The sequence below is a fragment of the Cynocephalus volans genome, chromosome 1 (genome assembly GCF_027409185.1).
Source record: "Cynocephalus volans isolate mCynVol1 chromosome 1, mCynVol1.pri, whole genome shotgun sequence".
Taxonomy (NCBI): Eukaryota; Metazoa; Chordata; class Mammalia; order Dermoptera; family Cynocephalidae; genus Cynocephalus; species Cynocephalus volans.
The window spans coordinates 162,960,842-162,974,278 of record NC_084460.1 but is presented as its reverse complement, the minus strand read 5'-3'; the positions used below and the strand labels follow the sequence as shown (position 1 = coordinate 162,974,278).

General features: G+C 37.1%; 1 protein-coding gene across 1 annotated transcript; it reads left to right on the top strand.

Annotated features, from left to right (window-relative positions):
* The first annotated feature begins 3,714 nt into the window (after positions 1-3,714).
* On the top strand, positions 3,715-4,346 carry LOC134363504 (histone H3.3A-like). The gene has a single exon (XM_063079067.1). The coding sequence runs from the start codon at positions 3,718-3,720 to the stop codon at positions 4,126-4,128; it is 411 nt and encodes a 136-aa protein (XP_062935137.1). The 5' UTR covers positions 3,715-3,717; the 3' UTR covers positions 4,129-4,346.
* The last annotated feature ends 9,091 nt before the right edge of the window (positions 4,347-13,437 follow it).

Genomic DNA, 13,437 nt, shown 5'->3' with positions numbered 1-13,437 from the left:
TCTGCATTTTTTTTTTACTCTTATTCTATCATGGACATCATAATTGTTCATTTTTGAAGTATATACATTTGATGTTTAATGGGCAACTCTATGATTATTATGTCACATTTAATTAATTTATTCAACAAGTAGTGAGTAAAAAGTGTGCTATCTGATCTTATGGAACCTAAATTTTATTAGGGAAATAAAACCAAACCAAGTAAATATGTAACAAGAAAAATATTAAATAGATAACTGCTAATTAAATAATGAAAATATGGTAATGTGATAGAGTGACTGGGTAAATACTTTAGATTTTTATGGTGTCTCATTTAACTTTTATCCTCCAGGTAAAAAACAAAAGGAGTTTTATATCATGGTTATTGTACAATTAAATTCTCAGGATTTAAAAATATCTTCCAACTGCTAACAATCGGGAGTATAAACTATAGCAGGCTTTGTGCAATGGTATCCTATAAGGCTAGATCTTTCTAAGTTAATCACTGTGGGTCTGATTGACCTTGGTGGTATTACAGGGTCATATTTTTTACATGCCTGAATTGTACTTGAACAATTTCTGCAATGTACTAGGTAGAAATAATCTTTTCTTCAGCACCAGGCATGCATGTCTTACCTTCTCATCTATTCTTCTCTCTCCCCTCCACCCCACTTTTTCTTTCAATGCTTTTATTAAGGGAAAAAAAAAAAAAAAAACTATTGTAGGACATGTAAAGAAAACCCATCCACACTGGCTTTTTTCTTCTCAGCCTGCCCATTCTTCATGCTATATTGAAATACTGCACTCACAGGCTCTTGGATTATTCTCAAGATGGAATTTATTTGTGAGTTTATCTGGTTGTTTTGTGGCTCCAATATCACAAAGAATAACCTCATTTCATTTTCATCAGAGGAAGGACAAGAGCTAGAAAAGGGATGTGGTTCTATCAGCAATTCACCTAGGAAAAATTCCAATCTTTTTCTGAACCGTTCTACAAAGAAATTGTAATACCATTGTTGGGAAAGTATAGGAAAATGGTCAGGGCCCCTCAGATGTTCAGAATCTTGCTGAGCATTTGCTGTGAATAGGTTGTGTGTGGGCAGAGTTAGTGCATAAGACAAGGAGGTGTGCAAAGGACTTTCTATGGTGTCTGGCAAAAATCACTAAAGAAATTGAAGATGGCATTATTATAAGTATCATTATCACTATGATGAGGAATATGAAAAAGTCCCTACCTCCGATTACAGTAAGTTGTATTACAGAGTATTGGATAATTACTCAAATGATTGTAATGCAAGATTGAGTAAGGACAGGATTAAAAGTACAAAATACATATGAGGGTGGTGGCCCACTGAACAATGGACAGGACAGGGTTTCAATAGTTAGGAGATGAAAGAATGTCCCTTTGCGTGGAAAGAACATTGTGCACACAATCAGTGAGGTTGGAACACACAGGGTGTGCACCAGATCAACAAGGAATTTGATGACTGGAGCATGGGGAAGTGTAGTGAGCAAGGAAAGAAAAGACTGGAAAAGTAGGTTGAAGCCTACTGGTTAATCTGCTTACTTGTGCTATCATCCAGTACGTACTTGCAGAACTTGTTGACAAGAGAGCTCATGATGAAATCTAAAAACATTCTGTCTTCTGGGTTTTCCGGATCTAGCAATGTGCCAACCTTGCTGAAAAGAAAATGAAGTCAATATGACTAGCCACCCCCAGCTCTGCTCTCCTCCAACATGTTTTTCACACCAGAGTCAGTGTGAACCTCTTAGAATTCAGATTCCAGTATGTTACATTGTCCTCTAAGCACTTCACCAGCTTCTCGTTTCCCAAACTCAACATGCAGACCTCTTCAGCCACATCACTCATCACACCCCATCCTGAAGAGGTTCCAGCCACACCAAACTTCTGTTCCCTAGGTGTGCTCTTCCGCCTGGGCAGAACACTCTTCCTTTACACCTCCATCCCCAGCTGAGCCATCTTCCAGGTCCCAACTTAGCTGTCCCTTCTTCGGCCTCCTTCACAGACTCCACCCTGCAGAGCTCTCCTAGTGCCGTTTGTCACCTACTTCCATTCATACACTTGCCACAATATTTTGTCATGTTAATTTAACTTTCAGAGGCTTTTTCTTATTTGTTTTTTCATTCCCAGTTCCTGGAACAAAGTAGGCATACAGTCGTTATTCACTGAATAAATAAATGAATGAAGTATTGGCATTTTCCTTGTAGACAGTCGGCTTGAAAGTCATAGAACCAAAAACTTTCCTGTTGCTCTGTTCTGAGATGGTGAGATTTTCAGCAAGTATATGGATAGCTCAAGACTTTTCTCCCTCCTCTATCCAATCTCTGAAGCGGTTATCAAAATAACTTCTGTGTCCTTAATCTTCCCAGGTGGCTGTAATATGCTCCCACAATTACAGCCTTTGTATTCTGTTTTTTTTTTTTTTCACTTCAAATATTGCCAAAGGTGCTTTCCACTCAACTTGTGGATTTTTAATGAATTCTTTTTTCACTGTTCTATCTGCTTACTTCAATCCTGTGTCCCATCCCATGAGGTTTTAAGATTATATTCCATATTCTTTTTCTCCCAAGATTTACTGGAAATCACCCAAACCATTCTTCTTTGGAATCACAGTTGTAGTCCTTTCATGGTAACGAGTTTTGCTTTCTTTCCATGGTTCCTTGCAAGCCAGTCTTGTTACCTTCAGAGTCCAGGTGCAAAACACTTAGAGGAGAGCTTACAATCCATCCTAATCAATTCTTATCAAACTGTATGCTGTACACTCTATCATTTTATATATTTATTATTTATACACACCATGGTCAAAAAATGATTTTAGACAACTAATTTTATTACTTAGTTTAATGGTTCTCAGCTTAAGAATGGTTTAATTCAATTAATTCAGAATTGAATTTTACATGATTTCTTTTCTAAGATAATTTCCTCAGTAGCCTTATCTTTATTGGATTTTATTCCCTAATATTGTTTTCCCTCGCATCCAACAAGTTGATTTGTTTTTAAACTAATCTTAATGTAGGTCTGCAATAGGGAAGCAAGCTGCTAGTCGCTGCTCCTCTTATGAACCAAGAAAGGGATGAGTAAGGGAAGATCTCCAGATCCAAGTGCTTAAGTCTTACTAATGCAACTAAATGCTTATGTAAATTAAACAGACTGCTTAAATCATACAAATATACCCTATCACCCAGACCTTATTTTAATCATGAAATCTACCAATATCTGGCTGAGATTTGGATTCTGGAAAAATTATGAAAACAAGCTGGAACACAGGATGATAAGGTGCTTATAGAGGATAGGACATTCAGGGCATGAGAATGGGTTTTGGAGGAATGTCCTGTGACATAGTCAGGGGTCTCTCTGCTGTATCAGTCATCTTCTAGCATGAGGGTCATCTGAAGTCACAGGCAGGAAGGAGGGAGAGTGTCAAAGTCAAATAGTCCCATTTGAGATATGGGACCCTGGTCACCTCGACAACCTGTGAATTGTCCAGCAACATCCAGAACAAGTCACCAGGCACACTTCTCATAGGTCACTTGTTTATTCTCACAACCAATCTTATTTGTTCTGAAAAAAAAAAGGAAAGATTAGCATCTTAAAGACCTAGTGCTAGTGTTCGCAGCCGCCGCCGCGCCGCCGTCGCTCTCTCCAACGCCAGCGCCGCCTCTCTCTCCCGAGCTCCAGCCCGAGGAGAAGGGGGGGTAAGTAAGGAGGTCTCTATACCATGGCTCGTACAAAGCAGACTGCCCGCAAATCGACCGGTGATAAAGCACCCAGGAAACAACTGGCTACAAAAGCTGCTCGCAAGAGTGCGCCCTCTACTGGAGGGGTGAAGATACCTCATCGTTACAGGCCTGGTACTGTGGCACTCCGTGAAATTAGACGTTATCAGAGGTCCACTGAACTTCTGATTCACAAACTCCCCTTCCAGCGTCTGGTGCGAGAAATTGCTCAGGACTTCAAAACAGATCTGCGCTTCCAGAGCGCAGCTATTGGTGCTTTGCAGGAGGCAAGTGAGGCCTATCTGGTTGGCCTTTTCGAAGACACCAACCTGTGCGCTATCCATGCCAAACGTGTAACAATTATGCCAAAAGACATCCAGCTAGCACGCCGCATACGTGGAGAACGTGCTTAAGAATCCACTATGATGGGAAACATTTCATTCTCAAAAAAAAAAAAAAAAAAAAAAAAAAAAAATTCTCTTCTTCCTGTTATTGGTAGTTCTGAACGTTAGATATTTTTTTTCCATGGGGTCAAAAGGTACCTAAGTATATGGTTGCAAGTGGAAAAATAGGGGACAGAAGTCAGGTATTGGAAGTTTTTCCATTTTCATTTGTGTGTGAATTTTTAATATAAATGCGGGGACATAAAGTATTAATGCAAGTCAAAATGTTTTGGTGAACAAGTTTCAGCAGTTCAACTTTATAACAATTATAAATAAACCTGTTAAATTTTTCTGGACAATGCCAGCATTTGGGTTTTTTTAAAATAAGTAAATTTCTTATTGATGGCAACTAAATGGCGTTTGTAGCATTTTTATCATACAGTAGGTTCCATCCATTCACTATACTTTTCTAACTGAGTTGTCCTACATGCAAGTACATGTTTTTAATGTTGTCTGTCTTCTGTGCTGTTCCTGTAAGTTTGCTATTAAAATACATTAAACTATAAAAAAAAAAAAAAAGACCTAGTGCTAGCAATGGAATACTACTCAGCTATAAAAACGAATGAAATACTGCCATTTGCAACAACATGGATGGACCTTGAGAGAATTATATTAAGTGAAACAAGTCAGGCACAGAAAGAGAAATACCACATGTTCTCACTTATTGGTGGGAGCTAAAAATTAATATATAAATTCACACACACACACACACACACACACAAACAGGGGGGGGAGAAGATATAACAACCACAATTACTTGAAGTTGATACGACAAGCAAACAGAAAGGACATTGTTGGGGGGGAGGGGGGGGAGGGAGGAGGGAGGGAGGTTTTGGTGATGGGGAGCAATAATCAGCCACAATGTATATCGACAAAATAAAATTTAAAAAAATAAAAAAATAAAAAAATAAAGTAGTTCAATCATAGTGGAAAAAAAAAAAAAAAAGAAAAAAGACCTAGTGCTAGGACTCATGAAATGGTAACCAATTCAGAGACATTCTGAGTCTACATTTGGCCTTTTATAATTGTAGAAGATTAATATGAGTGGAATACCTGTATATTATTCTTTAAGCCCACAGCAACCATGGGCTCCTTTTTATGTATGTATGTATATACGTATGCATGTGTCTTAGTCATTTCGGGACGCTATAACAAAGTACCATAGACTGGGTGGTTTACAAACAATAGAAATTTATTTCTCTCATTTCTGGAGGCTGGAAGTCTGAGATCAGGGTGCCAGTATGGTTGGGGTTGGTCAAGGCCCTCTTCAGGTTGCAGACTGCAGACATCTTGTGTCCTTACATGTCAGAAAGAGAGTGAGAGATTTCTGGGTTCTCTTTTATAATGGCACTAATCCCATCCATGAGGGCTCAACCATCATACTCTAATTACCTTCCAAAGGCCCTGTCTCCTAATGCCATTACATTGGGAGTTAGTATTTCAACATATGAATTTTGGAGGGACACAAATATTCAGTCCATACCAGTGTGTATCCACTGAATGTCTATTTTCCCTACCTATGGAGTATAGCTTCCTTATTTGGAGACTATGGGGCTCAGGTATGGACCTTTATTGTGCCCACCCCATTTTATCTGACATTTTCCAAAGGATACATGGGCCTTCTTTACACAGCATTTTGCCTGATGGTAGACACTAAATAAATACTTATGTAAACAGAAATGGATTTTTTTTCTAATGTCAAACTTAATAAAATAAAAATGTCATTCTACAACAAGGAGTAATATGATAATAAGCATGAATATTGTAAACAAAAATATTTATTGAGTGCCTGTGCCAGGCACTCTGCATATGTTCTCCAGAATTTTTACAACCTCCCTGAAAGTTTAATATTATGAATTTTAATTTATAGATGAAGACAGATATTAGGTGAGACCAAACATGTTGTCAACAATGATCCAGCTAGTTAGTAATTAGCTAAATTCTAGTTGGTTCTTGATTGCATCAAATATCAGATTTTTTTTCTTTTTTTAATCACCTGATTTACCACCTCACTGCATCTCTACAGAGTAATAATCTCCTCTTTTCTCCTCATACCAGGAGGGGAGTTGATCCCCAGGAATCTCGGTTAAAATGGAGACTGAATCTTCTCTCAGTAGAGCCTCCCATCAAGTGGCATAGCTATCATATAACTATCACTCAAAATTACTTCCCGTCTTTTTTTTTTTTTCCCTCAAATTGACTCAATGCTGGGAACAGTGAGTGAGTTAGTTCCATCTCAGTAGCCTGAGACCCAGCCAGCGACACAGATAGTCTACACTTGCATCTGAATCTTGTTTCCTCTTCCCACCCATCCATCCATCCATTCATCCATTTATGTATCATCAACAAAAATTTCATGCCAGGAACTATGAAATGTGCTAGGGATTCAAAGAAACAGATCTTGCCTTCAAAGAGACAAACATAGCAGGGGAGGAGAATGTAAAGTGACGCAATAATAGAACATGTCTAAGGACTAGTAAAGGTGCAAAGAAAGAAGAAATCAACTTTTCTGGGTGGATCAGGGAAGGCATTGCAAAAGAAATCTTGAGTTGGCTCCGCTGCCATTAAAGCACTGAAGAGTCAGAAATATTCTCCTACCCTGGCCAACTTTGCCTGAAGCAATTTTTTTTTTCCAGGGGATTTGTGAATTGAGGTATCATTGTGCTTCCTTGTCAGCATATCATGGGACAGAATGTTGATGGGTGGCACTTTTCATCTCTGCAATACTGTGGAGAATCTTTGCTATGTGGAGGTGCACATCTTCTTAAGATTTATTGTCACTCCAGGACACAGTGTTAACTCTTCAGAATGATCTATAATCTTTTGCATGACATCCTGTATGTGTGTTTCAAGAATACAGTCATCACATTTCTGAAGATTTTAGATGACTCTCCCACAAACTTGTGATGACATGCCTAAGCTCAAATTAAAATCAGCCCATAGAATGATGGCCTGCCAGGACACAGTGGAGACAAGAAAGCATCCTGGTGCTTTTTAAAGCACCAGAGCGGAGAAGAATGTGAATCTAAGTGGAGTAGTTGAAAATAGCTGCATGCTTTGCCATTAGCAGCTGTGGCTGCAAATCAAGGGCCAATCTCATCCAGGCTGTGTGGACAGGCCTCTCTGACATGCATCATTCTTATCTAGCTGCACATATATGCCTGGTTGGTGATAGAATGATTAGTACTGTTTTCAAACACAAAACCCAGTTATGTATGTGAACTTGCAGTGAATATTCATAAGATGACTGGAAATACCATATACCAAGCCTATTCATTCTTTTGAGCACTCTCTTATTCACAGGATATATGCTGCATATCATATAAGAATAGTTTACATTTTCAGAATTGATATTTCAGGCATTATACTGGCAATTCAGTGTAACACGATTCCTATGGTCAATTCTTTGCTATCACCTTTTTCCTGATTCATCTCTGTTAGAGTCTAAAATAAATCCAACTTTAAAAATATATGCATATTGCACTATACTTCAATTCCAGTGTATTTGAATTAACAGATCCCATGAAAAAGTAAAATTTTAAGAGCATATTTAATCCTGAAACAATTCTGAAATTTGGTGCTTCCATTCTATGGAAAACCACTGTGTAAAATTTGTTTGCCAATCATTATTGAAGCCATTCACGTTAATAACCTTTCAGAGGAGAAGCAGAATGTGAAAATCTGATATGTGATTTTCTTGAGGATCTGATCATTATCAGAGTTTCCTAAAAGAGGATTGCAGTGGGAATTCGCAGCCCTTGTGATGAGTGAGAGACACTACTGGGGTAGGAAATAGTGGTTCTGTGCTGCAGCCTCCCTGAGGGCAAGGGTCAAGCTGCTTTTGTTCATCACTGCAAACCCAAATCCCAGGATGGGGCTTGGCACATAGGAGAGAGGCTCAGTATACATTTTTTGAATGGGCATGTAAGCAAATTCTCTGGCCATTGGTTGACTGGTTAAGTCAACCAATGCCCAGAGAAATGTGATCGGTCTGTGTCTGGGGTGAACACAGTGGAACTGCATACACTTTGGGTCTTGATGACCTCTGAGCTTTGGTTTCTTTATCTCTAAACCAAGCACAGCATAGTGCACAATGTAATAAAGATATAAGTACCTAGAACAGTGCTTGACACCTAGTAAGAGGCTCTTCAATGCCCATAGCCTCTCCCCTTGCCCAACTCTACATGTGTTCCACAACCCCCACCCCACCCTGCCGACATTCACGTAGCCTCCATTTTGTCTATTTTTCTTAAATGTTCTGTATGGAAAATACACTGAATAGGAAATCAGACTTGGATATTCACCCCAGACCAATCACTTAACCTCTGGGCTTTGGTTCTTTCATCTGTAAAATGGGAGGATTTGACCCTTCTGTAGATGTCTCCTATCTCTAGGTTTTAGCTTTTAAGTTTCCTATTTCACTTAAGGGATCCAATAATTTATAGTTATCTAAATTAATAATACTATGCAAAGCTTTGAGACATTCTATAATTGTTACATTGTTATCTTCTCCCTGGATTTTAGACATCTTTTGTAAAATTCTGTAAATTGTCCTCATATTTTTCAGGTGTTAGCTACACAAAGGGTAAATTCTGTAGCATAATTGAGATTTGAGAATTCTTTTTTCTCAAATATCTTAGCCAACTGAGATTTACTCTAAGTGAAACAGATAATCTATAAATTAATTAATCTCTTGATGTTTCAGAAAATAATTCAGTATCTTCCAAGTCATCATTTCCATTTTAGTGTTGTTATTAAATACTGTACTACGACATTTTTAACATAGTGGGGGGGGTAGAATAGATAAGTTTTGGTTAATAAAGAATTTTTACCAATAGAATTCTGTGTAGTAGAAAGTTCACTGTTGCAAGAGGAAAATTATAACTGCATGCTAAATAATAATAGTAATAATAATAATGATTTATTATATTCCTCTGCTAACTTTTTTCCTTAAAGGCTACCCATGAGCATTTAGGACAATCTTGAAGTTATTCATTCTTTTTCAAAGAGCAGTTCTTAAATGTAAAAAAATATGTTTAAAATTCTTCATAGTCTCATCATGATTCTGAGTTACTGGAATTTGTGTTTCAGAAAGAGTTGTCAGTCTTCACTCATTAAAAATGCAATGAGAAAAATAATGCTTCTATTTTTAATTCATGGACAGGAAAAGAATAATTAAATTTTCTTTATATATTCCTTCTATCTAGTAATGTTGTTTTATTACTAAGATTAAGTGTGCGACATTGTATATGACAAAAATTGCTGCACAGACTGATTTTAGAAAACTGTTGTATGAAAAACAGAGAAATTTTAAGACTAAAATTTTAAGACTAAAGTTAGTGTCAACAGAGCCCATTTTCTCCCTTAGATGGTCTACAAAGAGAGATTCTCTCCAAGACAAATATCTTCATATTTTTAACATAGGGTATTTTCTTTCTTACCTGGGAACTTTAATGGATGAAAAAAGCACAGTAGATATAACACAGAGTGATAAATTATCTACTCACATGGTTTTGGATGGAAAACTCCTTTTCACATCCAAAGAATGTGAATATAGAATATATTCAATAGGAACATAGAAAGGGCTATAGAATATAGAAAGGGCTATAGAATATATTCCTAGAATATAGGAAGGGCTTCTTGATGGAAGCTATTTCCCCAATAAGACACCAATTCCAAAGCTCACATACTCTGCTTAATTCCTTTATCTTATATCACTTTGTTAGTAGATGCAGCTGTTAAAGATGGCCTTCTAATAAGCACTTTTGAAAACAATACTTTTTTACCTAGATATCAGTGTTAGAAAAAGGCAATGGAATCATCAAAGAAGTTTCGTTTCTTGGTTTTCTTTTGCATTTCAAATACTTAAAAGTTAAAAGAGCTTTTAATTGCTTCCTGGAGGAAGAGATTGATCTGCAATCAAGCAAACAGAGATCCCTGTTTCATGGTGCTATGGGACAGCCGCAATGACAGGTCCTCGTACATTTATTTTTAAATGATTGGTACCTGAAGTCATCAGTCTGAATCCATGGAAGGAGAAATGTTGCATTCGTGCAGGCTTGTGGTTTTATATCTGGGTGGTGGTGTTAGAGAATGACCGTGGAGTTAAGGAACTCAAGTATTTTTGTGGCTCCCTGGGGTGTTTTATATCAATATTTCTTCTCTTCAACATACAGTTTAAATCAGCTTTCACAAAAATGCTTTCTAGAGGTAGTTTATAAAGGTTGAGTTTTCACCTTTTGCATAGCAATGTGCTGTATGCTCCTGCCTAGAATTTGAATTTTTCTAAAACTCTGATAGACTGTCACTTAAAAAAAATATGAATTAAAAGGAACTCAAATGCTGGAGAAAGATTTTAGTACATATGCTTCAATTTAGGTTTCAGACACTTTTCTTTATCTTCTGTTGCAGGCTTTCCAGAACTTGTTCATGATTTTGTTGATTGATGAATTGACTGATTGCTTGAACAGTTACTTAAATCTTGGAGAAACCAGACTAACATATATGCCCATGCAAGTTCTGTTCTCCTCTTTTAATGAGGTGTGAATATTATTTGATTTCACATTCCTATTTCAGCGATTTAAGGTTTAGAAAAGGAGACTTTAGTCATCATACTAAAAAAAGTTCAACGTCTTTATTGGGACCAGCTTTTGGGTCAAGAGTGCTAAAGTAAGATCCAAAAGTAGCACTCAGCCTAAGAATTCACTCAAATGGAGACATATCATTACAACCTTTAAGATATTACTATCAGGAATCCAAATATGGCCTGGATAATCCTGGGTTCTGATCATCCCTGGGGGAACTGAAGTTTTCAACGACCTGTTTTAGATATGTACAACAATTTATCAACTGCTTGCTAAATTATTATAATCAAATCTTAATCTTCATATCATAATCAGAATATTGAGACCTTAGGAATTTAAGAGCTCAAATTTGATGCCCCCACACCTGTATTTTCTTTTTGAAGTTGGAAAAGAGCTTAGAGGGGCATTTAGTTGCCTCCCTAACTTTATTTTCCCATTAAAAAACAATAAGACAATGACAACAGAAGGTCAAAAAGGTGAAGTAAGGTAGCTTGACCAATGTCAAGCAGATAGTGAGCGTCTAGCAAGAAAACAACTCAATTCTCCTAAGTGAAGTATAACTTCATAAATACATGAGACAGAGATTTTAAGCTTGGAGCCTGAGACCAGAGAAAAGATTTTCTTCAATTTATTTTTTTCATAGACAAGAGGGAGATCTCTATAACCATCAACAAAGCTTCCCAAGTCACGTTCTGCCTTGATCCCAGTTGTAACACCCAGCCCAGGGCTCTGACCCATCCCAACGGTTCTTCCTTCAGAGATGACTCATTTTACCTAGACTGGTGGAAAATAATGGTTACTTTGTTCTAGCCAAAATTGTTATGCAGATGCAAAAACGGGACTGGAGTAAGACAGTAAGTCACACAAGAAAGGACAGGAAACCTTTGCCAGGTCATTTGTCATAAGACTATTTTCTAAACCCTAAGCCAAGATATCTAGTTTGACACGATATTTTCTTTTCTTTTTTTTTTTTTTTGTCTTTTTTGTGACCGGCTGCACCACGCTCAGCCAGTGAGCGCACCGGCCATCCTTATATAGGATCCGAACCCCCGTGGCGGGAGCACTGCTGCGCTCCCAGCGCTGCACTCTCCCGACTGCGCCATGGGGTCGGCCCGACACGATATTTTCTGATAAGGGAAATCTTTCATATGAACAGCTTCTCAAAGGTATAAAAAATTAAATCAATTTAGTTAACTAATTGACTTTGCTGAAATTAATAAAATAGAAATAAAATGGAAGTTGTGCTGAATATATACAGCAAAATATACTGTCACCATAAGCATAAAAAACACTAAAATGGAACTAATATAGAACTAATACAGTTCAAAAAGTACTCCGGGGACTAGCAGCATTACCTGGGAGCTTATTAGAAATGCAGACTCTCAGGCTGCCAGGCTTACAAAATCAGAATGTGTATTTTACCATCATCCCCAGGTGATTTGTATGCATGTTAAAGTTTGAGAAATACTGACTTAGGGCGCCAAGAGAAAGGCTGTTTTAGAGAGTGGAAGTCTAACCATCACAGAAGAATAAATGGTCCTGACCCTTTTATTTTGCTAGTTCCTTTTGTCCATAATTTCCCAGTCTTCAAGACAGGAGCCCCTTGGATAGCTGTTTTGAGGCTCATAACATTCGGGAAACACTGAAAGTACTATTTTCTTCAGAGAAGGGCCTACTACTCCATTTCTTGATTTTAAATGGTTATTTTATTGCAAGTCTCCTGACAACCAAGTGAAGCAGAAAACCACACACATACCTTTTACTTTTCTCAACATTTCTTAACTTCAAAAATGCCACTGCAACCAGTTCTTCATCAAACAGTGTGAAAAGAGTAAAGGGTGGCATCAATAGTGTAATAAAAAAAACTTTTAGTTATGATTTTAACCATTAGGGTCACCCTAATTTCCTCTTGGCTTTTATAAGGTATTTCTAAAGATTAATAAAATTCACTGATTTTTAGTTTAGCCTTCTCTCCCTTCTGCTATTTAAATTTCTGATTCATTCATTAAAAGATGGAATTAACAATGATTAGGAAGATAAGCTATGAGTATCAAGGATCCATGAGCTAGTTAATCAAAAAGAGGTGTTAAATTTTCATTGCCACTAATATTTTTTGAGTGACTCTGTGCAGGGTCTGTTCTAAAGGCTGAGTATTTATTATCTGATTTAATTTGCCTCTTTCTGATACCACTCAGAACTCACCAGAGATTGATGTTAGTTCCAGCAGACAGGCTGTTGGACAACACTAGGTTTTTCTCTCACCCTCATAACTGATTGTCAAGGGATTTATTTCTTTAACATCTATGTAGCCTTCCACATCTTGAAAAACATATACATATTGGAAAGCTTTATTTCTATTGAACAAAAAGGAATTCAGGTTATTATCTAATGGAATCCCAAAATTTTAAATTTGGTATAAAAACTTACTGTGCTACAAAATCACATTTTAACAGTTTCATTGCTATGTGCAAAAGTGGATTAGCATATATATTTAGGAATTAGTATTGGTCTTTGAAAAAGTATAAATAAATCTGTAGTTAGTGTGGTGTATTTTGATTACATGTGAACATGTTGAATACAGGTGATGTTCTAAAATGTGTTGTTCATTGAAAAAGTCAGAAAATTTTCAATTGTCATGTTATTACAAAAAAACTAAAAATGTTTTAAAATTGATAAATGTTAGCATACATGCAAA

Excerpts from the sequence above, each read along its gene's own strand:
- LOC134363504 (XM_063079067.1), top strand. The coding sequence starts at position 3,718 with ATGGCTCGTACAAAGCAGACTGCCCGCAAATCGACCGGTGATAAAGCA.